Source organism: Pantherophis guttatus, chromosome 15 (assembly GCF_059756535.1).
Source record: "Pantherophis guttatus breed Tessera chromosome 15, ASM5975653v1, whole genome shotgun sequence".
NCBI lineage: Eukaryota > Metazoa > Chordata > Lepidosauria > Squamata > Colubridae > Pantherophis > Pantherophis guttatus.
The window spans coordinates 8887813-8915601 of NC_142077.1; the positions used below are offsets into that span (position 1 = coordinate 8887813).

The following is a 27789-nucleotide window of genomic DNA, read 5'->3' on the forward strand; positions in this document are numbered from 1 at the left end:
GTCTTTGGGTGTTAAGCGAATTTCGTTGTATGGGTATACTGTGTATACACGGACAATGACAATGAAGTTTTTTTTTAAAGTTTTTTATTTTTATTGCTCATAAACACATTTACATGTATAGTCATTTCCATTTGGGATAGTTTCTCGGGCTCCTGCCTCAGCAACGAATAAAAACAGCAGATTTGCTTTCTGGCACGTTTCTCAAAAGCGCCAGCGTTAATATTTAATGGTCCTCTTTGAGAGCAGCGCTTCTGGATTGTAGGCTGCGCTCCTCCTCCTGGGGATCGGCCCATCGTCAAATCCGTCTCGCGGGGGGGCTTTGCAGAAGGAAGAAGGAAACAGAATGGCCTCCGATCGATTCAACCAGACGAGAGCTTCGTAAAAGGATCGGTTAAATGTTTAAAAAACACCGACTTCTTTCCCCTTCCTTATCCACTCCCTGCCTACTTTGAGAGCTTCCACAAACATTGTGTGCAGCCTCTCTTACCCCTCTACTTAGAATAGAATAACGAAGTTGGAAGGGACCTTGGAGGTCTTCTAGTCCAACCCCTGCTTAGGTAGGAAACCCTACACCACTTCAGACAAATGGTTATCCAACCTTCTTAAAAACTTCCAGTGTTGGAGCATCCACAACTTCCAGAGGCAAGTTGTTCCACAGATAAATTGTTCTCACTGTCAGGAAATTTCTCCTTAGAACGAAGGAGAAATTTCCTGACAGAACAATTAAATCAGTTAGAACCAGGGGTGAAATCCAGCAGGTTCTAACAGGTTCTGGAGAACCTTTTGAGTAGTTCAGGGAACCGGCAAATCCCACCTCTGGCTGGCCCCAGAGTGGGGTGGGAATGGAGATTTTGCAATATCCTTCCCCCAGAAGTGGGGTGGGAATGGAGATTTTGCAGTATCCTTCCCCTGGAGTGGGGTGGGAAGGGAGATTTTGCAATATCTTTCCCCTGCCATGCCCACCAAGTCACGCCCACAGAACCAGTAGGGAAAAAAATTTGGATTTCACCCCTGGTTAGAACAATTAATCTCCTTGAAACTAATCAAGGAGAGAAGCAATAAGTTGCTTCCCTCCTTGATTAGTTTCCACTCGTTGCTTCTTCTCTATTCTATTCTATTCTATTCTATTCTATTCTATTCTATTCTATTCTATTCTATTCTATTCTATTCTATTCTATTCTATTCCATTCCATTCCATTCCATTCCATTCTATTCCTATTCCATTCCAATTTCTTTATCCTATCCTATCCTATCCTATCCTATCCTATCCTATCCTATCCTATCCTATCCTATCCTATCCTATCCTATCCTATTCCCTTCCTCTTCCTATTTTTATTTCTATTTCTATTCCTATTCCATGTCGTCATTTGGCTGAAAAGGTGAGAATCTGGGCCTTGGTTTCCAAGCCCTCCCCTCATCTTCTCATCACCCCACAATCTTATTAACATCCAAAGGGGATGCGCGTTGCCACATATGACCCTCTGACCGCTCAGAGCGGAAGGGCATTCGGTCTCCTGGGCACAGATACTGGCTGGCCCATTTCTTTGTGATGGCTTCCGGCCTGCTGCTGCTACGCAGCCCCTCCTTCTCCTCCTCCTCCTCCTCCTCGCAGAGCCCCCACACAGAGCCAGCCTGGGAAAGAGAAGCTGGAAAGCAGCAGTAGCTCTAGCCGATTTCCATAGCTACGCAGGAGGCGGCAAGGGGACCAAGGCAGACGGGAAAGAGGGAGGGAGCCTCACAGATGCCCCCCTTTGCCAAGCTAGGCGTCTGTTGTTCTTGGACGCTGGGATAACAACGCCACCGCTTCGCCTCCTCCAGAAAATGCTGCACAGGCGTCTCCACAGCAGCTTCCAGGACCAGGGATGAGCTGAGAATCAAGAGTGGGAGCCCTCTCTCTTCTCGACAACAGCATCTTCCCTGGCTGGGCTCCTCTCCTGGCCTCTCCCCCACTCATGGCCAAGAGCTGACGGGAAGAAGAGAGTAAGTCCCGGTGTTTCCTTCCACTGCCAAACACCATGATCCGCAAGAAAGCCTCGGCTCCGAGTCCCCCCGATGCCAGCCTCCTGCTCAGCGGTGCCAAGGGCTCCTCCGGGGGCCACTTGGGCGATGCCGGAGCCATCCGAAACGGGGCCTCCACCGGCAGCTTCGTAAGTACATGGGTAGAGCGAATTTAGAGTTATTGTTGGGATCCAATGTTGTTTTACAAAAAAAGATCTGTCCTGCTCAGGGATGGCTGTGGGATCTGGTTGTGGTGATGGCGTAAGCGGGCGAAAGCACTCTGCGCACGCTCGGGGTGCCAACTCTAGCATCGATCCCGTTGGAAGTACCCACAAGAGAACAAGGGCTGATTCAAACCCCCAGCAGCGCCTTAAAGCTTGATGGCGGGAGGTCTCTCGTCATGCAAATAAAAAAAAACCAGAAAGTTAAGAGGGTGAGAGTTGTAAGGTTCCATCAGGGAAGGAAGCTGGCTGTTCCCTTACGGGATTGCAATGAATTCGGGACCCTGAACATTATCGAGGTGTCAGTCTTCATGGGTTCTACGTAGAGGAAAAGGGAGAGCACGAGTAACTGCATCCTTGCCTAGGGCAATACATTCTGTGATGCCAAACCACCCTCTGCGATGTGTGGCACAGCCGGTCACCACAAAACGGGACGCTCTGGACCCCTGGTGCAGCACTAGGCAAGCAGTCAAGAGAGAGCAGGGTGGACACACACCGGATTTGTGGTCCGAGCTGATTAAAATCTCTAAAAAATACAGCCTCTAATAGAGGACAGCAGTACCATCCAATGTCCCCTGCTCAGTGGTCATGTTTTCCGAACCCACAGCCTGAGTTGGCTCCAGAGGCTTCCCAGACTCCTTTTCTCTGTCTAGATCTGTATGGTTTCACTTAACCTTCTTCTTGGTAGGATGCGGAAGAAGAGGATACGGTCTACATTTACAACAGAGACGTATATGATTCTTCCAACAGTCCCAGGGGAAATTACTTCAGGGATGGGAAAACGAAGATTGGTGAGCAATACCTTTCTCTGCCCTATATCTCGGTGGCATAAATGGATAGCTCTGGAACGGATCTCGGACGCTGTCCCAACTGAACTCTTGCTTGGTATGAGATTCCAGCAGAGTTAAAGTGTGGGCTGGTTTTGCGTTTTTTTGTTTTGGTTTGTTTGGAAGTTCATCCGGATGATTTGGCCGAAGCAGTATCCTTGATGAAACGGGATTCCTCCCCAAGAGCTCTTTCCCAATGGGGACGCGGTGGCTCAGTGGCTAAGACGCCGAGCTTGTCGATCGAAAGGTTGGCAGTTCAGCGGTTTGAATCCCGAGTGCCGCGTAACAGGGTGAACCCCCGTGACTTGTCCCAGCTTCTGCCAACCTAGCAATTCGAAAGCATGTAAAAAATGCAAGTAGAAAAACAGGGACCACCTTTGGTGGGAAGGGAACAGCGTTCCGTGCGCCTTTGGCGTTGAGTCATGCCGGCCACATGACCACGGAGATGTCTTCGGACAGCGCTGTCTCTTCGGCTTTAAAACGGAGATGAGCACCGCCCCCTAGAGTCAGGAACGACTAGCACATATGTGCGAGGGGAATATCTCCCAAATATCGAAGATAAACTATGCCAAGAACCAGCTTCCAGGGTGAGGGACAGCACTTGGGAAAACTCGGAGCAATTCAACTGCGTGAAAATTCAGAACACTTGCAACTTGTTTTATAATAATAAGGCAGCCTACTATGTATGAAAGCCTTTGGACCAAGGTTCAAAATGCCCATTTGGTTGGCTTGCAGACTTCGTGCTGGTTTGGGAGGAGAAAGCCCATCCCTCAAAGAAAAAGCATGGCAAACAGCTGCACCGTCAGGGAGAGGCAGCAACGGGCTCAAGAGCTGGCTGGGACCAACGCTACGGGCGGCACAAGAGATGGAAGCGGAAATTCCTCAAAAATTTGAGGAACACTGGCCTCTTGATAGAGAAGGTGAGGTCGGGGGTGGGGGCAGCACCTCTGGCCTTGGAAGGCCCCCCCCCATGGGTGGCAGTAATATAGAGAGTGCCATGTTGGCATCAGAGACTGTCTAGGTCGGGGGTCAGCAACCTGTGGCTCTGGAGCCGCATGTGGCTCTTTCACCCCTCTGCTGCAGCTCCCTCTCACTCAAAATATGTGTCACAACTTCCAATGTGCGACACCTGTCGACATGCGATTTATTGAGCTTTTCAACCCCCGGTACGCCAACCCCATGGGCAAATCCAAGAAAAGAAAAGTTTCAGAAGAAAACAGAACGTTTAATTCGACTACATATGCTAGTTTTGTGGCCGCTCAAGAAATAGTCAGGCACGGGAAGGGTTTTGTGGCTCCCGGTGTTTTCTTTTCTGTGGGGAAACGTGTCCAAATGGCTGTTTAGATTGTTTAAGGTTGCAGACACCCTGGTCTAGGCTCAGTTGGCATTGGCGGAAATAACATCCCAATCTGACGTTTCTTTGCATTGAAATGGAATTGACCCAAGTATTTGGCAGAGGGCAGAGCTCCTCTGTCCTCATCACTCAGAAAATTGTTGGCTTTTCATTGGGGTTCCTGGAGTTCTTTCTTGGGTGTTCTCCCCCTCCTTCTCATCTTGACACACTCCCCAACCCAAATGAGTTGCTTTTACAGGAGGAGATCCAGAGCGAACACAAGAGCATCCACTATCTGAAGCTGAGCACCCCCTGGGAGGTGCTGGTGTATTACGCCGAGGAGCTCTGCATGCGAGCACCTCTCCAAGTAAGCCCTTGGCTAATTTTGTGTGTCTGTGTGTTTCAGAGTGCGGTACAGGAACTCCACTTCCTCCCTGTCCTGCCACCTGGGTCCCCTGAGCGCAGGGGTAGGATTGAAAAATTTTAGCATCTGGTTTTCTGCCCAGTTGCTCGGTGGTCATGGCCATGGGGGCGTGGCCTAGTCGGCTTCCTGCACCATGGCAGGGGGGCATTCCCACCCTCCCCAGGCTCCGGAGGCTTTCCTCAAGCCTCCGGGATGGCAAAAACGGCCTCCTCCGGACTCTGGAGGGCCTCCAGAGGCCAGAAACAGGCCCGTTTCCGGACTTCTGGTAGACCTGTTTTTCGCCCTCCCAGAGCTCCCTGCGGGCCCTGCACTTAACTGGCATCCAAAACTGGCCATGTGGAGACTCCTGGGAGGGGAGTGGTGGGTGGGGTCAGCCAGTCCTTGCAACTACCGGTTTGGCGAACCAGATTAAAATTAACATCCGGTTCGTCCGAATCAGTCCGAACCGGCTGAATCCTACCCCAGCTCTTTTCTTCCCAGGCTCACCCCAATCCAGACAGAAATAGTTCCGACCACCTGCTTCGGAAGTTGTGCATCCCCAACGTCATGGATCAGAGGGTGCCTAACAAGCCTGTGGACTACTACACCTGTGCCTTCCGCAAGTCCAAGCTCGACAGGTAAGCAAGGGCAAGGGGTGCAAGGGCACCGGTGCTCTGATGGAGCATCGGCCTGGGTGAAGCGTTCTGGCTCCAAGTTGGCTGCAGCAGCAAAAGAGAGAATTTCCTGGTGCCTGTAGACCAGGGGTATCAAACTCACGGCATCGTGTGACATATTGGGACTTTTTTCCCCTTCACTAAACCAGACATGAGGGTGGCCAGCGCATGACACATCTGGCCCATGGGCCAGAAGTTTGACAGCCTGCTGTAGACAATCTCCTGGGAAGAGAGATCCCACTTTCCTAGGATTTTCCTCCACCTGACGGGAAGTGGGGTGGATTGCTGGACCAGAGGCGCAGGTTCAGGTCAAGGATGGCAACTGCACCCCACAAAGGCCGGTTCAGCTTTGAAGAACATTCCATGTTGGGTTTGGGCTTGAAATCTGTTGCTCTCTTTTCCAGGTTCCTGGGCAGTGATTTGCACAACTCCTACTTCACCAATACGCAAAGGCATCGCATCGTAAGCTCTCTTAGGGGCTGGGGCAGAAAGCTTTGGAACTGGGGCAGATGAAGCCAATTCAGAGGAAGGAAGGCCCCCCCTTTCTCTGCTGTTTTGGCCATGGGCTCGCTTTCTTGGGGGGATGGCCAAACATTGCCACTGCCACTCCGCTTTCCTTTCCTTTTTTTTCCCCTGAATTTTTATTTTATTTTATTTTGATTCAAACATCATCTTCCATTAAACTGTGTGTCGTCCGGGTACAAATATTTTGTGCAAATATTTTATACAGTAACAATTACAATTTGCAGTCATGTTTATTATTTTATCTAGTCTTAAGACTAATATTAATATATACCTGTGATGGTGAACCTATGGCACGCGTGCTACAGGTGGCATGCGAAGCCATTTCTGCGGGCACACGAACCGTCGCCCTAGATCAGCTCTACCGTGAATGCGCATGTGCCTCCCACTGGCCAGCTGATTTTCGGGTCTCTGCCATGCATGCGGGAGACGCGCGTGCATGCCCATGCTGCCCCTCCCCTCCCGGAGTCTCTACGCAGCCCATTTTGGATACCAGGTAAGTACAGGGCTCGCGCACAGGCTCTGGGAGGGCAAAAAACAGGCCTAATGGAAGTCCGGAAACAGGCCGTTTCTGACCTCCGGAGGGCCAGTGGAGGCCGTTTTCCCCCTCCTGGAGGCACCAGGAAGGCCTCCGGAACCTGTGGAGGGCAAAAAATGGGCCTACCAGAAGTCTGGAAAAGGGCCATTTCCGGCTTCTGGAGGCTTCAGGGAGGCCTGCTAGGCCCAAAACAGGGTGCTGGGCGGGGGGGGGGGGCAGCACAGAGGGGCGGGGCATGCATGTGGGCCATTGCATTATGGGTGTGGGCACATGCGTGCGTGCTATTGCGCGCACACACTTTTGGCACCCGAGGAAAAAAAGGCTAGCCATCACTGATATATACCATACCTAATACTGTAACAGTCTTCTTATTTAACTTTATTAAAACGTTTTCTCTACTCCTCTGCTTTTTTCCACTTTTCAGATTTATTCTCTAACCATTGATAAAATGATTCCCATGTGTTACAGTGATTGAATTGTTTCTTCTCTTTAATTTCAAGTGTTAACCTATTCATTTCTGCACATTCTCATCCGTAGGGATCTTTTCATTTTTCCAATTTTGTGCAAATACAATCCTAGCTGCAGTTATTACGCGAATTATCAAATATACATTTTCTTTATTGTTAAGTTTCTGATAAATATCCCCAACAAAAATAATTCAGGTTTCAGATCAAAACGCTGTTGTATCATCTCCTCCAACCGCCTACATATTTTTATCCAATATTTTTTGGCTTTTGCGCATGTCCACCGTTTCTTTTCTTTTATCGGCAGTTCTTGTTCTGGCTTTCTGTGTCCCGGTGCATGACCCGTTAATACCACCTGCAGGTGTATGAAATCTTGGCACGGACGATTTACGGGAAACGGAAGCACGCGGAAATAGGCATCGACCGGCTGCTGAACGAAGGAGTCTATTCCGCCGCTTTCCCGCTGCACGAGGTAAGCCTGTCATGGAGGCTTCCCAACCAGAGGTGGGATTCACTTACCTTCCCTACCGGTTCATAAATGTGAGTGTGCATGCTTTGCTCGCACACATCACCTTTGCACATGCGCACGGCCTTCTGTGAATGCTCAGTAGTCGCACATTATATCCGGGCGGGTGGACAGAGCCTCCCGCAGTCGCCGCTACCGGTTTGCGCGATCCGGAGAGAACCGGCTGAATCCCACCAATGTTCCCAACGGGGAGCAGAGCATCAATGCAGAGAGGTTGTGGCTGGAAGGGTTGGGTCAGTGGTGAAATGTAAAATGTGTTACTATTAGTTCTGTGGGTGTGGCTTGGTGGGGGGGTAATGTGACTGGGTGGACGTGGCCAACTTTTTTTTTTTTACTTTACTTTTAAAAGCATTTTTTCAGCCGAAGAGATTGTACAAAAAATGCTTTTAAAAGCCTCTGACGATCCCAACTGAGCCGCCGGATCATCAGAGGCTTTTTTTTTTAACTTTTAAAAGCATTTTTTCTACAACCTCTTCGGCCGAAGAGGTTTTAGAAAAAATGCTTTTAAAAGTTTTTTAAAAAAAGCCTCTGATGATTGCGCGGCTCAGCTGGGCATGGGGGATAGGCAGGGATTTTTGCTACCGGTTCTCCGAACCACCCGCCACCATCGCTGCCAGATCAGTGATCCGGTCCGAACCTGGAGCATTTCACCCCTGGATTGGGTCCATCTCGGCCCAGAGGTCCTGCCTCTTCAGCCCGAGTGCGGTCATCGGTCAACGAAGGGCTCCCCTGTCTTCTTCCTATCTTTTCTCTTTTGTGGTGCTCAAAGGAAAACAACACCTGGCATTTTTGAGCATCCCAAATCAGTCCTTCGCTAACCTTCCTGTAATATCCTTTAAATTTGGTTTTATTTTTTTTTAGGGATAAGTTGTTTGGGTACCGTTCTTCTTACTGGGTTCCATATTCCAGATCTAGCATTTTAAGAGCCCTGCAAAAGTCTTTGAGGATTGACCTCCTTGACTTGTGGATGATGGGTATCCCCTCAATCTCTCTCTGTCTCTCTCTGTCTCTCTCTAGGGCCCCTATGAGCTGCCAGACTACGAGGTGCTAAATGAAGAACTGAACCCCCGGCAGATCCTGTACCGTTTTTGGGCCCGCTGGGCTTGCTGGTACAAATATCAGCCCCTTGACCACATCCGGGAATACTTTGGAGAAAAGGTGGCCATCTACTTCGCCTGGCTGGGTGAGACATTGTTGTGGCTGGCCAGAGGCCAACAGAGCTGGCGGCAGACTCAGACAGTGAGGAGATTGGGGAGGAATGTGGGCCAGTCCTGGAGTCTGGAGAAGGTACTGATGAGTGCTCTGCATCGGAGGCAGAGAGAGGGCCAGGGCCGTCTGACAGTTGTCAGCTACCTTCGGAGTTAGACATCAGTGGGGCAGAAGAACAGCTGGAGCCTGTTCCCAGTGTGCGCATGCGCAGAGCTGCCAGGAGAAGGGAACAGCTTAACCCTTGTTCCTTAACAAGGGTCGACTCAAGAGTAAAGCCACAGGTGGACAGTGAATGGCCCCTCCCACAGGGAATAAAAGAGGAGCGAAAGGGGAGTGGAGTTTGCAGGAGACAATTAGTTCGCTTAATTGGTTCGTGACTCTCCGAGACTCCTTGCCAAGTTTGGAAGATATCGGCCTGGCAGGTCTCGAAGCCAGATAAGGTCTGTGATTGTATAATTCTCCCTTGAAAGACTTTCCTGGATGTGAATGAGAGGAATTCACAGTAACTTAATAAAAAGATTTTTTTATCGGGACAAGGAGTCTGCTCCGTGCTCTTGGGAAGCCTCGGTCAGAATAGACACATCCATAGGACTGGGGGTGGGGTGGGCCGGAGGTCTTGCTTCCTTTGCCCAATCTAACCTCTCCCCCTCCTCCTCTTTCAGAGCATAAAACATAGATCAGGCTTTGAGCAAACTCAAAGACTATCAAGTATCTTGCACAGACCCTTAGCAAAGTCAGATGTATTGGCACAACTCGCCTTTCATGGACCCATTGATTCGCTTTAACCTTTCTTTAATCCATACGCAGATCACATTGTGGTATTGGGCAATCTCCGCTCATATTTAAATTATGGCTTAATCTACTGTGAGACCCCTGAAGCCGTTTCATGCCAAAAGCAAATTAAACATACGTGTGAACCGAAGTGGCAAGCTTGTCGTGATCTCAAGTGTCTGAGCCTGGCCCGAACGAAGCTGTACCTGTGCTATATGATTTACCATCTCTGACAGATTACCATATTTTTCGGAGTATAAAACGCACTTTTTTCCCTCCTAAAAGAGGCTGAAAATTTGGGTGCATCTTATACTCCGAATGTAGCTTTTTCAACACTATTTTTCAGGCCTAACAAGGCGCTAGTGATCTTCCGGGCTTTGCCTGCTCCCTCCGACACTCAGCTGTTCTTTAGAAGCTTTTTTTCAGTGAAGTGATCCAGGCTTTGCCTGCTCCCTCCAACTCTCAGCTGTGAAGCTTTTTTTCAGCCCTAACGAGGTGCTAGCGAGTGAAGCGATCTCCGTGGTTTGCCTGCTTTTCTCATTACTTCTCACCAAAGATCAGTTGTGCTTTAGAAGCTGTTTTTTTTATCCCCAAGCAGGGGATAAAAACCAGCAAACTAATGTGCTGAAGCTGAGCAGACTAAGGACACTAACCAGATGAATACCTGGTAGGCAGATTTTTTCCGCCTATTTTCCTCTCCACTAAGCTGCGTCTTATACTCCGGTGCATCTTATACTCCAAAAAATACGGTACCTTCTCTAGGTGTGGGGAAAGGGCACGGGGGCCTCTTCCTGACCCCATTGTCTTCTTTGCAGGCTTCTACACAGCCTGGCTGATCCCATCCGCAGCCATTGGCAGCTTTGTGTTCCTCGCTGGCCTCTTCACCATGGACATGAATGTGCCGGTGTGAGTGTAGAAGGACGCTGGTGGGAAGGTGGGGAAGAGAGAGACATGGCTGCCTGGGGTGGACATCCAAGAGTCGCACCTTTCTCCTCCGAGTTGTTTAATTCCTTTTCCAAAACGAGCACTTATTTACCGAATTGACAGAGCACCATTGTGTTCACTGAAAGTAGCGGTTGATGAGGCTCTTCCTAAGAGAAATAGGCCACTTCCCTCAAGCCTGCCCTTACGCATGGGCACAGCCCTTTCATGCCCAGGGGCAGTGGTGAAATTCAAATTTTTTTTACTACTGGTTCTGTGGATGTGGCTTGGTGGGCATAGCAGGGGAAGGATGCTGCAAAATCTCCGTTCACACCACACTCCAGGGGAAGGATACTGCAAAATCCCCATTCCCACTCCACTCCAGGAGAAGGATACTGCAAAATCCCAATTCCCGACCCACTCCAGGGGAAGGATACTGCAAAATCCCCATTCCCTCCCCACTTTGGGGCCAGTCAAAGGTGGGATTTGCCAGTTTTACGAACTGCTCAAAATTTCCACTACCGGTTTTCCAGAACCTGTCAGAACCTGCTGGATTTCACCCCTGCCCAGAGGGCATCTCCATCTCTGAGGTGGGAGACGGAGGCTCTTCCTACTCCTTCTAACTGACTTGGCCCCATCTACTATCACACAGCATCCAGGTTGAAGGGCAGTCTACCTCGGAGCAACCAGGGCATCAATAGGGGCTGTTGGAGTCCTCCTGGAGGTCTCCTTAACAACAGAATCCCCTTAAGTTGAGGGGAGGCGAGGCTCTGGCACTCCGCAGAAGCCGTTTCCCCCAAAGGCTTTGTCAACCGTTCCAACTCAGTCGTCTAGCAAGGATGGCCATTTGTTTTTGCCAAGAGTATACTTTACTGAGGTCTTCCCGCACAAACAGGGACGCGGTGGCTCAGGGGCTAAGACGCTGAGCTTGTCAATTGAAAGGTCAGCAGTTCAGTGGTTCGAATCCCTAGCGCTGCGTCACGGGGTGAGCTCCCATGACTTGTCCCAGCTCCAGCCAACCTAGCAGTTCGAAAGCACGTAAAAAAAAAAAATGCAAGTAGAAAAATAGGGACCACCATTGGTGGGAAGGTAACAGCGTTCCGTGCGCCTTTGACGTTGAGTCATGCCGGCCACATGACCACGGAGACATCTTCGGACAGTGCTGGCTCTTTGACTTTGAAACGGAGATGAGGACTCCCCTAGAATCGGGCACGACTAGCATATATGTGCAAGGGGAACCTTTACCTCCCACATTTTTCTTTTCACCTCCCCCCCTCGGCCATCCCCCATTATCTGTAAATGTCCAATTAGGCGCTTGTATCTTGTTTAGGAAACAGGTTCACAGTTCCCAGCTCTGTATACCGATGGCTGGCACTATTCACATGGTTCAGCTGAGCTTCCATTTCCCCTCCCCTTCTTCCTACTTACTTTCCAATCTTTCTCTCCCCCTCCTCCGCCGTTGCTAATGTCAGGATGTCAGCTCATGAAACTTGGATCGGCGAAATGCAAGCATGACACCTCTTCTCTTTTCCACCTCTTTTCCAGGAAAGAGATCTGCAACAGTGGGGGGGAATTCCTCATGTGCCCTCTGTGCGATACTTGTGGCAACTGGAATATCTCCGAGATCTGCCCCATGGCAAAGGCAAGGGGGCTTCCCTCACCTTCGGGGGGTGGGGCGGTGCATAGCAATAGTACTTAAGACTTATATACCACTTCACAGTGCTTTACAGCCCTCTCTAAGCAGTTTACAGAATCAGCCTATTGCCCCCAACAATCCGGGTCCTCATTTTACCATCCTCGGAAGGATGGAAGTCTGAATTTTAGACTGAGATTTGAAGTGCGAAATTGCAGGCAGCCAGCAGGCTGCAGATGTAGCCTACAGTACTGCACTCTAACCACTGTGCCATTGTGGCGCATAGCTGAGGGGGAACAGGGCTCTCTTGTCACCTCAACAGTTGGAGGGGACATTTTTCTTAAGGAGGGCAAGGGAGAAGATCTAAGATCCACTGGCTCCCAAGACGGACACACATTAGCAGTTTTGAGTTCCACCTTGGAGAGGCAAAGGGTACAGGCGATCCGGCTCCTCCATGTGTAAAATAGGAACAATTGCCGAACTAAATCACCAGCTTGCTTATATATATTTTTTTCATTCCTCATATATTTGCTCAGTATCCCAAAAGATGACAGTTCTATCGTAGGGAACCACTGGAATCATAATAATAATAACTTTATTATTATTGTAATAATTGTATGGGTATATTCACAGTATACCCATACAGCGAAATTCACTTAACACCCAAAGTCCAGGTCCAACACACATACCGTGTTTTCCCGAAAATAAGACCCTGTCTTATATTTTTTTGAACCTTGAAATAAACACTTGGCCTTAGTGCCTTGTGCTCAAAAGCCCGATTGGGCTTATTATCAGGGGATGTCTTATTTTGGGGGAAACAGGGTAACAATCTCCAAACACACCCCAACCCACCACAAATTCATGAGGGCAAACCCAAAAAATCATGGGGGCAAACCCAGTATCCAAAGTCCTAAACCTGGAATTATTCGCTCTTATTTATTAGACTCGGGAATTAGATGCTTTTTTGGTGACTCCTGGGATTGTGGTGAAAAAGCAGGATAGATCCCTCCTAGGCCGAAGTTGCTCATCCCTCGCAGAATCGAAACGAGGGGAGGTAGCCACTTGCAAATCAAATCCTCCAGTCTGGGAGAGTTCTTCCCAATTCTGTTTCTCCATCTCTTCAGGTTGGTTACCTCTTTGACCATCCGGGAACGGTTTTCTTCAGCATCTTCATGTCCTTCTGGGCTGTGACGTTTCTGGAGTACTGGAAACGGAGAAACGCCACTCTGGCTCACCACTGGGACTGCATGGACTTCCAAGAGGAAGAGGCAAGGGCTCTCTTTTCCCACTCTTTTCCCGCCGCTCTGCCCAAGCAAGCCGGCCGTCATTCCTTCCCTTCTCCTGCTGTGCAGGAGAAGCCTCCGTAGAACCCCAATGGAAACCACTTGGAGCCATCACACTGAACGTACACGAGCCCACAATTAATATTAAGAAAATTCCAATTAAGTTTCGCCTTTTATCTTTGGATGGCCAGCAGGCATTTCCCAGAGCAGTTTACCAAAGAGAGTTAAGAGGTTGACTCAACCCAAAGAAGCTGTAATTCTGCCCAACTGAACATTGCCTCACTGAAAGGCATCAAATTCTGTTATTGATAACTCCAGTACAAGAGCAGAATAATGCCGGGAAGGATGCCGTTCACAAATCAGCTCGTAATAAGACCAAGTGAAAGACACCGTCCTCATCAGGGGTGGGATTCAGCCGGTTCGGATCGGTTCAGGCGAACCGGTAGCTCCGATGATCAGCTGAGAGCACACTAGTTCGCTCCGACAATCAGCTGGGCCTGCCCGTCTGCCCCTGTACTATACCGATCTATATTTCCTTTGTTTGAAGCCCAGCTGATAGGCGCGGCAGAGCAGATTGCCATGCCTCAGCTGTTTTACTCACCGGGGCTGCAGTAAAGGTAAATTTTAGAACTGTTTTCAAATGGACTGAGCATGCGCAGAGTGCGCGCTCAGCAAACCGGTTGTTACACCGGTGGAATCCCACCACTGGTCCTCATGTAACTGGAAGTAGCTCCTATTGAGAGAGTCTGCTTGATGTAAGTGCTTAAGGCACCATGTTACAAAACCGGGAGTTCTAATCCTGTCCTAGGCACAGCTGGCCATCTTGGGCCGGTCACTCTCTCTCAGCCCTAGGAAGCAGGCAAGGACAAGCCACCTCCGAAATCTTGCCAAGAAAACTGTAGGCAACTTTCCAGGCCAGGAATCAGCCCCGAGTTGAAGGCACAAAAACAAAAAACTAAACCTCCCATTGTGTTTACACAAAGGTTACTCCCTTGTTCATTCCCACCCTGATTTTTTTTTCCTTTCCTCTCCCACTCTCTCTCTCTCTCTCTCACCTGCTCCTAGGAACGTCCTCGCCCAGAGTTTGCTGCTATGGCCCCGTGCCTGGAACAGAACCCCATCACCGGACTGAAGGAGCCCCATTTCCCCGAGCACGACCGACTATCACGAATCTTGACCGGATCCATGGCTATTGTTATCATGGTGAGAGCAGGAGTGGGCTGCTACGGGTTTGCCTGGGTTCAGGAGAACCCGTAGCTAATGTTATGGATGGTTCAGAGAACCTCCAAATCCCACCCCTGGCTGGCCCCGCCCACCCTGCACCTCCCAGGAGTCTCCACACGGCCCATTTTGGATGCAAGGTAAGTACAGGGCCCACACAGAGGCTCGGGGAGGGGGAAAAACAGGCCTCCCAGAAGTTCTGGAATGCCGGAAACAGGCCCACTTCTGATCTCCGGAGCCCAGGGGAGGCAGTTTTCACCCTCCCAGCGGCTCGAAGAAAGCCTCTGGAGCCTGGGGAAGGCAAGAATGCCCCCCCTACCATGGTGCAGGAAGCCGACTAGGCCACACCCACCATGGCCACACCCGCCCATCAACCAGGCAGAGAACCCATTGCGGAAATTTTTGAAGCCCACCCCTGGGTGAGAGGCTATTGCCATCAAGGTGTGGGGAGACGAGAGAGTGATCCCTGACCCAAATCCCTGATGTTCCTCTCGTGTCTTGGCTCCTCCTCTTCCTCCATAGCTCTGTGTAGTGATGATCTTTTTGGTGTCGGTGATCATGTACCGTGGGATTGTCAGCACCGCAATGTACCACACCGGGAACCGAGTTCTGATGACGCAGGTGAGGGCTGCTTGGACTCCTCCTCCCTCAATGATTCCTTTGTGCTTCCCCAGAGATATTCCATATCGTCCTTTCTCCAGATTTAGGATTTCACAAGAGATTCACAGAATTATGGGCAGTTCCTCTTTTCGTTTGCACAGCGGGGAAAAAGCGTCTGTGAAGGCAGAACTTGATTTTAAATTATCCACAGTCCAGTTTGCTAATACTGTAATACAAGGAACCATAAGACAACAATAGCAGTCATATAAAGAGAGGCTTTTAACCTGCCTTCCGGACTTCTGGTTGGTAGCCATAAATTATGGTGATCTGAAATTACTTTCTGTGTAAATATTATCTTGAAAGCCTCTGGGCTCTTGTGTGCTTTAAGGTCAGCTATTTGATTATTGCTCTCTAGAATTTCTAGATAGGTTCGAATCCCGAGTGCCACGTAAGGGGGTGAGCTCCTGTTACTTGTCCCAGCTTCTGCCAACCTAGCAGTTCAAAAGCACATTTAAAAAAAATGCAAGTAGAAAAAATAGGGACCACCTTTGGTGGGAAGGGAACAGCGTTCCGTGCACCTTTGGCGTTGAGTCATGCCGGCCACAAGACCACGGAGACGTCTTCGGACAGCGCTGGCTCTTCGGTTTTGAAACGGAGATAAGCACCGGCCCCTAGAGTCAGGAACGACTAGCATATACGTACGAGGGGAACCTTTACCTTTAGAATTTCTTGCTGGGGTACCCTGAAAGTTCAGGAAAGTTCAGAGCAAAATGAGGTCCCCTCTGGGAGGAGAGCTGTTGAGGGAAGAGAAATCGGGGTGACATGGGGCCTCTTTCCCCCTCTTCCTGCAGGCAGGTAACATTGCGAATATCAGCAGCTCCATGGTGAACTTGGTGCTCATTCTTCTCATGAGCCAGGTCTACACCTCCTTGGCCGATAAACTTACCAGATGGGGTGAGTGGAAGTTCTTACCACAGGTGCAGAGGTGTTATTCAACTGGTTCTGACCAGTTCTGGAGAACCGGTATCGGAAATTTTGAGTGGTTCGGAGAACTGGCAAATATCACCTCTGATTGGCCCTGCCCCCATCTATTCACTGCCTCCCGAGGCCCAGCTGATCGGGAGGAAATGGAAATTTTGCAGTAACCTTCCCCTGGAGTGGGGTGGGAATGAGGATTTTGCAGTATCCTTTCCCTGGAGTGAGGAGGGAATGGGGATTTTGCAGTAACCTTCCCCTGGAGTGGGAATGGGGATTTTGCAGTATCTTTCCCTTGGAGTGGGGAGGGAATGGGGATTTTGCAGTATCCTTCCCCTGGAGTGGGGAGGGAATGGGGATTTTGCAGTATCCTTCCCCTGGAGTGGGGAGGGAATGGGGATTTTGCAGTATCCTTCCCCTGGAGTGGGGAGGAAATGGGGATTTTGCAGTATCCTTCCCTTGGAGTGGGGGGGGGAATGGAGAATTTACAGTATCCTTCCTCTGCCACGCCCACCAAGCCACACCCACCAAGCCACACCACGCCCACCAAGCCACACCCACAGAACGGTGGTAAAAAAAAATTTAATCCCACCACTGCACAGGTAATCCATTAGCCCACAGGATGTTTTGCTTTTATGAAACTCAAAAACTTTCTTTCACATCATTTGGGAAATTGTGGGGGGACGGAGGACACCACATTTCACAGAATTGGAACTTTTACCGCTGATTCTCGGACTTTCCTCTTGCTGAAAAAGGAACCTGATCAGAACTCCGGCTGGTTCTGTTGGCATCTACTGACCCCGACTGTCTTCATCCATCTCTCTTGCTTCCCCACCCCTTGCAGAAATGCACCGGACTCAAACCCAGCACGAGGATGCCTTCACCTTCAAAGTTTTCATTTTCCAGTTTGTGAACTTCTATTCGTCTCCTTTCTATGTGGCTTTCTTCAAAGGCAGGTAGGGGAACGCGGTGAAAAGGTTTCCGCTCGGAGGTAGGGATGGAAGGGGGCTCCTCGGAGGGGGGTCCTAGCGCAATCTGGCCCTTCTCACAAATCTAGGGCAGCGGTCAGCCACCTGCAGCTCTGGAGCCGCATGTGGCTCTTTCACCCCTCTGCTGCGGCTCCCTGACACTCAAAATATGTGTCACAACCGCCAATGTGCGACACCCGCCGGCATTATTGAGCTTTTCAATCTCCCGGTAGGCCAACCATGGATAAATCCAAGAAAAGAAAAGTTTCAGAAGAAAACACAACGTTTAATTCAACTGCATATGCTAGTTTTGTGGCCGCTAAAGAAATAGTCAGGCACGGGAAAGGTTTTGTGGCTCCCGGTGTTTTCTTTTCTGTGGGAAACGGGTCCAACTGGCTCTTTGAGTGTTTAAGGTTGCAGACCACTGATCTTGGGAGTTGCAGATTTGAGGAGCCTCTGAGTTGAGCTGGGGCTTCCCTGTCTTTTCAGCCTGCACTCTCAAGTCTTCCTCAAACCTTATTAGCCAAATCTGGATCTCTCCCTGTCAAAAGTCTGTGCTGGCCCAGAGTTGGGTTCATAACGCAAACACACAAGCAAGAATTGGGCTTCCTATCCTCAGGGCTGGACCTGCCCATCCTCGGATGACTTTCCGTTCTTTTCAATCCCTTCCATTTTTCCCAGCAGGTTTGTGGGCTACCCTGGTCAATACGGACAGCTCCTGGGCATGAGGAACGAAGATGTAAGCACAATGCAGCAGCGGGTCCTTGTGCATGCTGGCATTTCTGAGCACTGATAGCCTCTTCTCAAAAAGATTGCCCAATGGTGGAGGCCACATTCCACCATGCACATCTGCATTTTCTTTTGCTGCACGGTCACTACTGAGCAAATGGGTTCGGTCGGTGAATGCAATATTTAATGTTATGCCTATTTAACCAAGGCCACGCAGAATAACAACAGAGTAGAGTAGAGTAGAGTAGAGTAGAGTAGAGTAGAGTAGAGTAGAGTAGAGTAGAGTAGAGTAGAGTAGAGTAGAGTAGAGTAGAATAGAGTAGAATAGAGTAGAACAGAGTAGAGTAGAATAGAGTAGAATACAACAGAGCAGAGTAGAGTAGAGTAAAGTAGAGTAGAACAGAGTAGAACAGAGTAGAACAGAGTAGAATAGAGAAGAGTAGAGTAGAGTAGAAGAGAGTAGAAGAGAATAGAATAGAATAGAGTAGAGTAGAGTAGAGTAGAGTAGAGTAGAGTAGAGTAGAACAGAGTGGAGTGGAATAGAATAGAATAGAATAGAATAGAATAGAATAGAATAGAATAGAATAGAATAGAGTAGAACAGAGTAGAACAGAGTAGAACAGACAAGAATAGAGTAGAGTAGAGTAGAACAGAGTAGAGTAGAACAGAGTAGAATAGAAAAGAGTAGAGCAGAGTAGAAGAGAGTAGAGTAGAATAGAATAGAGTAGAACAGAGTAGAGTAGAGTAGAACAGAGTAGAGTGGAGTGAATAGAATAGAATAGAATAGAGTAGAACAGAGTAGAGTAGAGTAGAACAGAGTAGAGTAGAATAGAATAGAGTAGAACAGAGTAGAGTAGAACAGAGTAGAGTAGAACAGAGTAGAGTAAAGTAGAACAGAGTAGAGTAGAACAGAGTAAACAGAGTAGAGTAGAGTAGAGTAGAGTAGAATAGAACATAGTAGAATAGAATAGAGTAGAACAGAGTAGAACAGAGTAGAGTAGAGTAGAATAGAATAGAGGAGAACAGAGTAGAATAGAGTAGACCAGAGTAAAGTAGAACAGAGTAGAGTAGAGTAGAACAGAATAGAATAGAATAGAACAGAACAGAAAAGAACAGAATAACAGAACAGAACAGAATAACAGAATTGGAAGGGACCTTGGAGGTCTTATAGTCCAACCCCCTGCTCAGGCAGGAAATCCTATAGCATTTCAGACAAATGGTTATCCAACATCTTCTTAAAAACTTCCAGGGTTGGAGCATTTACAATTACAACAGTAGAGTGAGCAGCAAGTGTCTTTTTAAGATTCGTGCCTTATTATTCATCGTGGCCCAAAGTGACAGCTTGTAAACCAGCGCCTGGAGTTTTCTAGGCCGTCTTGAGGCTCCAGTAACGGTTGTCCTCGATCTAAAGAGATGACGTACATCTATGTCCCCCACTCTCACCCTGCAGTGCGGTCCCGGCGGATGCCTCATTGAATTGGCCCAGCAGCTGTTCATCATCATGGTTGGGAAGCAGATCGTCAGCAACATCCAGGAATTCTTCGTTCCGTGAGTTGCTTTCTTGGGAAACGGGGTGAGAAAAACGGTTTGGTGAAAGGAGTGCCAGGACCCGAGGGGGACAGTCAATCTGAAGTATTCCATTTCTTTTTTCCTGCAGAAAGCTGAAGGCTTGGCACCAGAAAAGGAAGCTGGCCAAGGTGCGAGGGGGACAGATCTGCCAGGAGCCCAAACGGTGGGAGGAAGACTACGAACTGATCGAATGCGAAGGCCTCTTCGAGGAGTACCTGGAGATGGGTGAGCAGGACGGGAGAACAGGATTCAGCTCCTTTGGAACACAGAGGAGCAAAAAGGAGTTTGGGGGTCTAGATTCAGCCCATCCCTTGGTCCAGTGAGACTTGGAGATCCTTTCTACAAGTGGCTGTCCAAAGATCGACAGCTACAATGATTTAGTGGTGGGCAGCAGACTTGTCCGCCCTCCCAACTTCCAAAAGATAACCTTTCAGCAAAGCGAATCCAAATGATATTGGATGCTCCCACTTTCGTTAGACTTAAGATGTTTAGGATAACTGAATTCCTCCAGTTCTTCTGAAAGTTTGGTCATCCAAACAGCCTTTGATTTTTTCCACTAGAACAGGGGTCAGCAACCCACAGCTCTGGAGCCGCATGTGGCTCTTTCATCCCTCTGCTGCAGCTCCCTGTCACTGGTCAGCGCCACAATTTTGAGAGGAACTTCCGGTTGCCGGTGGGGAGGGGGAAGCATGGTGTGCCAGGAGGAGACTCTATGGCAATGGATGGGTTTTCCAGTCAGCTCCACAATTGATAGGGCTTTTGGTTAGGACAGGTAGAGGAAAAAGGACACCGCACTAGGAGGAGACTCTATGGTGGGAGAACCGGATTTCCAGTCGGCTCCAGAATTGAACGGGGAGCTTCCGGTTAGGACCTTTGTGACTCTTTGAGGGTTTAAGGTTGCCGAGCCTTGCACCAGAATGACACGCAGAGCAGTGGTGGGATTCAAAAATTTTTACTACTGGTTCTGTGGGCGTGCCTTGGCGGGCATGACATGGCTTGGTGGGCATGGAAGGGGAAGGATACTGTAAAATCTCCATTCCCACCCCACTCCAGGGGGAGGATACTGCAAAATCCCCATTTCCTCCCGATCAGCTGGGACTCGGGAGGCAGAGAATAGATGGGGGCCAGTCAGAATTGTTACTACCGGTTCTCCGAACTACTCAACATTTCCGCTACCGGTTCTCCAGAACTGGTCAGAACCTGCTGAAACCCACCTCTGATGCAGAAGTAAGGAAGGGCCACCCAAAGGAACGTCTTGTCAGTCTTAAGAGACACAAGCCTTGCTCCTCTGGTCACTCCGAGGATTGTTTAGGATTCTGTAAAACAGTGACACTAAATATGGCCTCTTCTTTCTTCCTCTTCTTTCTTAGTGCTCCAGTTTGGCTTCATCACCATTTTTGTAGCGGCTTTCCCACTGGCCCCTCTCTTCGCCCTGCTCAATAACTGGGTCGAAATCCGTCTGGACGCCCAGAAATTTGTCTGCGAGTACCGCCGACCAGTGGCTGAGCGAGCCCAGGACATCAGCGTTTGGTTCTTCCTCCTTGAGGTCTTGGCCCAAATCTCCGTCGTTGTCAATGTGAGTCTGGAAGAAACGGCGGAGATCCTCAAGCTGTTCCCCACTGACTGGTGGCTTCCAAGATCCCTTTCCTGGGGGGAAAGTGGAGGTCCGCACCTTCTCCAGAGCTATGAGTTAAAGAGCAGAAAACCTCCCCCTCCTGATGACGGTCACTCTTGCCTGTTTGCCCCCAGGCCTTTCTCATCGCCTTCACCTCGGACTTCCTGCCACGGCTCCTCTACCAATATGAGTATGACAGCCACCTCCACGGCTACGTGAACTTCACCTTGGCTTACTCCCCACCCGCTTACGTGCACAGCAACCATACCATGTGCAGGTGAGCGGAGGGTCTCCATCGCCAGCAAACATGGTTAAGTGTTCTGACCTAGGTTTCCTGAGTCAGTAAAACACACGAGTGGTCCCAAAAACCTGTTTTATTTTAACAGCTGTGAATTCTGTTCATTCACTATCCCAAATAGTTGTAAAGAGTCCTTCGGGATAAGGCTCATCATCACCCACCTTTATCTCCCTTGACACGCTGCCAAAGACCTAATTGGCAAAGCTACACGGAGTCCAGAATCAAACAGAGCTTCAGACTTTAAACTGCACAGAATTAACAATGTTGCTTCCTGCAAAGGCCAACGTGCCTTTGCTCCTCTTTTAAATCTTATGGGAGGGGTCAATCATCTCCTAGCCCTACTCCCGAATCTTCCCTTTTGTTTTAACTGTTCTTGCCTTCTGGCAGCTCTGCACATGGGCACACTGGGAACAGGCTCCCTGTTCCTCTGCCTCTCTGAGGTCCGACTTTGGAGGCTCCGGAAACAGCACGTACCTCCCTGATGGCCCTTTCTCTGCCTCCGATGCAGAGCCCTTGTCCAAGCCTTCGCCAGACTCCAGGACTGGCCCATGTTCCTTCCCAGTCTCCTCACTGTCCCACTCTGCTGCCAGCTCCACAGGCTGCTGGCAGACCACAACATTAGGCCTCCCCCACCCCATGATACTGATCTGCCATGGCTCATTCACAGGTACAAAGCCTTCCGCGATGCTCAAGGGAACTACACCCTCTTTTATTGGAAACTTCTGGCCATTCGCCTGGGCTTCATCATCGCCTTTGAGGTGAGTCCTTTTTATGAAAAGAGTTTGAGTAGAGAATTACGACCATGTTTCCCCGAAAATAAGTCCTGTCCCAAAAAATAAGTCCTATCATGTTTTATGCACGTGCACCCAAAATAAGCCCTACCCCCCAAAATAAGCCCTACTTAAGTGCCTGTGCAGGCACCCAGTATTCTGTCTGGTTGCTCATGGTGGCACTTACTCTGCCTCCGATGTACGAGGGGAGGGGAGGGGAGGCAGGGGTGAAATCTAAAATGTGTTACTACCGGTTCTGTGGGCGTGGCTTGGTAGGGGGGTAATGTGACTGGGTGGGCGTGGCCATTTTTTTTTTTTTTTACTTTTAAAACCATTTTTTCTACAACCTCTTTGGCTAAGAGGTTGTAAAAAAATGTTTTCAAAGGGCTCTGAGGATCCAAGCTGAATTACCTGATCAGCTCAGGCTTTTTTAAAAAGCCTCTGCCGATCAGGGAACTCAGCTGGGATCGTCAGAGAATTTAAAGGAAAGAAAAATCCTTGTTTTCTTTTAAATGCTCTGACGATCCAAGCTGAGTTCCCTGACTGCAATTTGGCAGTTCAGATCTCACCAGGCTCAAGGTTGACTCAGCCTTCCATCCTACCGAGGTGGGTAAAATGAGGACCCAGACTGTTGGGGGCAAGAGGCTGACTCTGTAAAACCGCTTAAAGAGGGCTGCGAAGCATTGTGAAGCGGTATATAAATCTAAGTGCTATTGCTATCTTCCTTCCTTCCTTCCTTCCTTCCTTCCTTCCTTCCTTCCTTCCTTCCTTCCCTCCCTCCCTCCCAGTGGTGAGCATACAGTATTGCAGGCTAACTCTGCCCACTGCAAAGAGTTCAATCCTGACCGACTCAAGGTTGACTCAACCTTCCATTCTTCTGAGGTCGGTAAAATGAGGACCCAGATTGTTGGGGGCAAGAGGCTGACTCTGTAAACCGCTTAGAGAGGGGCTGTAAAGCACTGTAAAGTGGTATATAAGTCTAAGTGCTATTGCTATTGCCATAATTCTGGGATGGGCGGCTCCTCTGGGCCCTCCTCCCTCCTTCTTTTTCCAGCATGTCGTCTTCTTCTGCTTGCGCCTGATTGATTGGCTGGTGCCAGACATCCCCGAATCCCTGGAAGTCAAGATCAAGAGGGAGCGTTACCTAGCCAAGCAGGCACTGGCTGACAACCAGGAAGCACTGTTGACGACGGTGAGTGACGACTCTTCTCCCACCCCAGGTCAGTCCACGAGTGCGGCACAAAGCACAAAGCACGTGTGTATCCGTGTGTGTCTGTATGTATTGCTCCAGTGCCAAGAGATGGGTTCAGAAGAGGGAGAGGCAGTGGTGGGTTTCTACTGGTTCGCCCCGGTTCAGGCGAACCGATAGTGGCGGCAGTGGGAGGCTCTCTCACTCGCCCGGACATCATCACAGAACCTCTGCGCATGCGCAGAAGCGCCGCACGCAAGCAAAGCGAGCGAGCATACGCGCACGCTACTGCTTCCGAACCAGTACTGAAGTTAAGAGGATCCCACTACTGGGGAGAGGGATGGACCCTTCCCCAGAACCAGCGCCACTTGGGCTTCCACGTTTAACAAAGGGCCGTGCGTCGCACTCTGGGCAAATCCAGATTTCCAGCCGAGAAACTCAGGCAGACTTTTAGCCCCCCTCCCCAATCTCTCTGAATCTGTGCCTCTCTATTCACCGCTCACTGCAAGTTGAGCTACTGTAGTGTGGTGGTGTGATCGCCCTCTGTGTCGTGGTGCAGTCTGTAGTGTGACGCTTGTGCCATCTGTGCTTTCTGTACGGCAAGATTGTCAGAAGGTGGCCCCCGCAGTGAGGTCTTCTTGGCTGCAAGGGCGACTCGGCTCCAGAATCGTAGGCGTGGTGGGGTGGGGGAGGGGTGTGTCTTTCTTTCCACTGGAGGTATTGAAATATGGAACCAGTAGGGGGGAAAAAACTGGATTTCACTCCTCTGAGGCTCGTTTAGCTGAGGATGCAGTCCTGAGGCTGTCTAAATCAGGAGTCTCCAATCTTGGCAACTTTAAGCCTTAGCGGACTTCAACGCCCAGAATTCCCCAGCCAGCTTTCTGGCGGACTTCAACGCCCAGAATTCCCCAGCCAGCTTTCTGGCGGACTTCAATGCCCAGAATTTCCCAGCCAGCTTTCTGGCGGACTTCAACGCCCAGAATTCTGGGAGTTGAAGTCCACCAGGCTTAAAGTTGCCAAGGTTGGAGACCCCGGTGTAGATAACAGAAAAGAAAACAAGTTCGGAGGTCACACAGAGAGAGCTTCCTGATCTGCTGATCTGACCCGGCCCCCGATCATTTTCACAACTTATTGGGTTAAAAAAACCGCTTCTCCCCTTAAATACTCAACTAAAATGACTGCTTTCCTAAGAGCTTGCCCTTTCAATTCCTCGCTGCAAGCCGCTCTGCAGAGCGGTGTTGAGATCTTGGGGAAAAACCGGAGCAAGCTTTTGCTCTCCTAACTCTAAATACGCTCTTCTATTTTATTTCTACTTCTTTCTGTGCAGCAAGCAGCCTCTTATCCAGCAGTGTGAATTAGCAATACCACGAGTGAGGTCGAAGCATGGGCACCCGGGGCATCCACGTTGATCAGGAAGCGTCTTCTCTCGACAGCGTGAACAATGCCAGCGGGGACAGGAGGGAGGCCCTTTCCTGCAACAGTCTTTGGAAGACCCAGAAGATTGGAGTTTTTTCTGTGTTACCTGAGATTGTCTCTCTCTCTCTCCACTTCTCTCTCTCCACTTCTTTCTCCATTTCTTTCTTTCTCTTTCTCCCTCTCCCACTCCCTCCTTTTCCACCTTTATCTCTCTCTCTCCGTCTCTCTCATTCCCTCTCCCCCTCCCTCCGTCTCTCTCTCCCTCTCCCACTCCCTCCCTCTCCACTCTTTCCCTCTCCCATTCGCTCTCTCTCCACTCTTTCCCTCTCTCCCTGTCTCTCTCTCCCTCTCTACTTTTTCTCTCCCACTTCCTCCCTCTCTACTCTTTCCCTCTCTCTCCTTGTCTCTCTCCCTCTCCATTCTCTCCCTCTCACTCTCCCTGTCTCTCCCTCTCCACTCTCTCTCCCTTTCCAACTCCCTCCCTCTCCACTCTTTCCCTCTCTCCCTCTCTCTATCCCTTTCTCTCTCTCTCCCACTCCCTCCCTCTCTATCCCTGTCTCTCTCTCGCCACTTTTTCTGTTTCTCTCTCCCCCTCTCCCTCTCCACTCTTTCCCACTCTCCCTGTTTCTCTCTTTTTCCCTCTCCCTCTCCCTCCCTCTCCTCTCTTTCCCTGTCTCTCTCTCCCTCTCCACTCCCACCTTCTCTCTCCATTTCTCTCTCTCCCTTCCTCCCTCACCCCTCTTCTCTCAGCTTCCCAGGCAAGGGGCTTCGGAGACCACTTCTGGGGCAAACCCACTCAGTCTCTGCTCTGATTCCCTCCAGCCTTGGGCAATCCTGTTGCCAATGGCTTCTTCTCGGCAATTCAGATTTCAACCTATGTCTGCATCTCACCCCTTCCCATCAATACCTAGGCTTGCCTGGAGGGAGGGGAGGGAAACAGTCAAACATTTGAGTCCCCCAAAATGAAACTTCAATCAAACCACCAGAAATCCTGGTGGAAGGCAAGAGACATGGGGGACGGGGACGAGGCTGTGGAATGTGGGAGATGTGGTGCTTTCCTACCTCCCCTTGTCCCACAGCTGTGGCTGATGGCTCGGGGAGTGAAAGCCAACATTCTTTTAGCACGATTACGGTTCAGTCCTAATCCCGTCTTTCTATCTGCCACCACTATTCAGAGTTGCTACTGTACAGCTTGTTATCATCAGGGGGTTTAATAAAGTCTGGAAATGATATGGATTTCTTGTCTCTCTGGGCGGCTGAGGGAGGGGCGGACCTAGGTTCTTTGCTGGTGCCAGGGGTGCTATTCAGCAGGTTCTGACAGGTTCTGGAGAACCGGTAGCGGAAATTTTGAGTAGTTCGGAGAACTGGAAAATACCACTCTGGCTGGGCCCAGAGTGGTGTGGGAATGGGGATTTTGCAATATCCTTCCTCCAGGAGTGGGGTGGGAATAGGGATTTTGCAATATCCTTCCCCTGAAGTGGGGTGAGAATGGGGATTTTGCAGTATCTTTCCCCCAGGAGTGGTGTGGGAATGGGGATTTTGCAATATCCTTCCCCTGGAGTGGGGAGGGGAGGGAGATTTTGCAGTATCCTTCCCCTGGAGTGGGGTGGGAATGGGGATTTTGCAGTATCCTTCCCCTGGAGTGGGGTGGGAATGGAGATTTTGCAGTATCCCCCCAGAAGTGGGGAGGGAATAGGGATTTTGCAATATCCTTCCCCTGGAGTGGGGTGGGAATGGAGATTTTGCAGTAGCCTTCCCCTGCCACACCCACCAAACCACACCCACAGAACCGGTAGTAAAAAAATTTGAATTCCAGCACTGGAGCCTGGTGCCATTCTATAATGAAAATGCTGGCGTCTTTGATATTCCTGCATTGTTCATTTCTATCGGGGGAGGGGGGAGAGAATAGGATAGAAGGCCAATCAAAGGACAAGATTCAGGCCAAAGGAAAACAAAAAAATCTGCAGCTCACTTTCTTTTAAGTGAAAAAAAAAAAGACTCAACTGAGTCACTTCTACAACACAGACCCAAACCGCAAAGCAGTAAGTGGGGTGGAGGGGCAGTGGTGGGATGCTGCCGGTTTAACAACTGGTTCGGCGATCGCACATTTTGCGTGTGGTTGTACAAAAGATTAACCTTCTGTGTTACCGCTTCGAAGTAACGCAACTCAGGCACAGCAATCCGCTCTACCGCGCCTATCAGCTGAGAAGATAAAGGTAAGTAAAGCGCAGGGACGGGCGGAGAGGGGCCGACCTGATCGTCGGAGCGAACCAGTTCGCTCCCAGCTGATTGTCAGAGCTACCGGTTCGCCCGAACTGGTCTGAACCGGTAGAATCCCACCCCTGGGGGGGGGGCTCTTCAGCTGTGGCAGACAGAAGACAGGGAGGGAAGGGGGAGCGCAGGGAATATGGGATTGCAGAGTCATATTGGAACCAGGCCGAACCAGGAGGAACCCACCACTGGGCCAATCATCTTCTGGCCTTACTCTCGAGTCGTCCTTTTTGCTTCAGCTGTTCTTGCCTTCTGGCAGCTCTTCGCATGTGTGCACTAGGAACAGGCTCCTCCTGTTCCTCCGCCTCTCTGCTGTCCACCTCTGGAGGCTCTGGAGGCCGCGCATCACTCCCAGATGGCCCTGGCCCCATCTCTGCCTCCGATGTAGAGCACTCGTCCGGGCCTTCCCCAGACTCCAGGACTGGCCCATGTTCCTCCCCAGCCTCCTCACTGTCTGACTCTGCTGCCAGCTCCGCAGGCTGCTGGCGGAACACAACAGAGGGAGTCAAGGCTGCAGTTGCCAGCTTTTTGTTCCAGTTCTGTTCCTTGGTTGAACAGCCTCCAAAATGTGCAGGAAAAACAAAGTGTTGGGGAAATTAACAACTTCATTGACTGTATCTCAGAGTGAAAGCGAAAGGAAGGAGGGGCGGACTTAAAGAGGCCTTGGGCTTGAAGAGGATGAGGGCCCGGTGAGAAATGGCAGCTAGACAAACATGCTAACAATGGGATGTTAAATTTATATTTTACTGAGAAAGAAATAAGGGAAGACTAGTATAGATTTATTTCAAGCTATTTAGCTCTCATCAGCTAGCCATATCCTTCTGGGATTCGAACCTGGGTATGGC

The 27789-nt window shown here is 49.9% G+C and overlaps 1 protein-coding gene across 4 annotated transcripts; it reads left to right on the forward strand.

Annotated features, from left to right (window-relative positions):
* Nucleotides 1-1332: 1332 nt before the first annotated feature.
* Nucleotides 1333-25905, forward strand: LOC117654729 (anoctamin-7-like). Of its 4 annotated transcripts, none has more exons than XM_060684543.2 (23): nt 1333-2147; nt 2908-3010; nt 3782-3966; nt 4639-4746; nt 5284-5420; nt 5861-5918; nt 7342-7452; nt 8524-8689; nt 10302-10392; nt 11953-12049; nt 13165-13308; nt 14389-14526; nt 15067-15165; nt 15996-16098; nt 16964-17075; nt 17769-17826; nt 19267-19364; nt 19474-19610; nt 20756-20961; nt 21135-21277; nt 21966-22056; nt 23123-23288; nt 24585-25905. In XM_060684543.2, exons 1-23 carry the CDS (start codon nt 2016-2018, stop codon nt 24614-24616), a joined length of 2715 nt encoding a protein of 904 aa, XP_060540526.1. In that variant the 5' UTR covers nt 1333-2015; the 3' UTR covers nt 24617-25905. The 4 variants fall into 4 exon arrangements, with proteins under 4 accessions (XP_060540526.1, XP_060540528.1, XP_060540527.1 ...); XM_060684545.2 differs by having other exon boundaries at nt 23123-23260; XM_060684544.2 differs by having other exon boundaries at nt 17772-17826.
* Nucleotides 25906-27789: the final 1884 nt, after the last annotated feature.

Coding starts and splice junctions, on each gene's coding strand:
- LOC117654729 (XM_060684543.2), top strand. CDS start 2,016: ATGATCCGCAAGAAAGCCTCGGCTCCGAGTCCCCCCGATGCCAGCCTC. Junction 16,099..16,963: donor CGATAAACTTACCAGATGGG/GTGAGTGGAAGT, acceptor CACCCCTTGCAG/AAATGCACCGGACTCAAACC. Junction 23,289..24,584: donor CGACTCTTCTCCCACCCCAG/GTCAGTCCACGA, acceptor CTTTCTGTGCAG/CAAGCAGCCTCTTATCCAGC.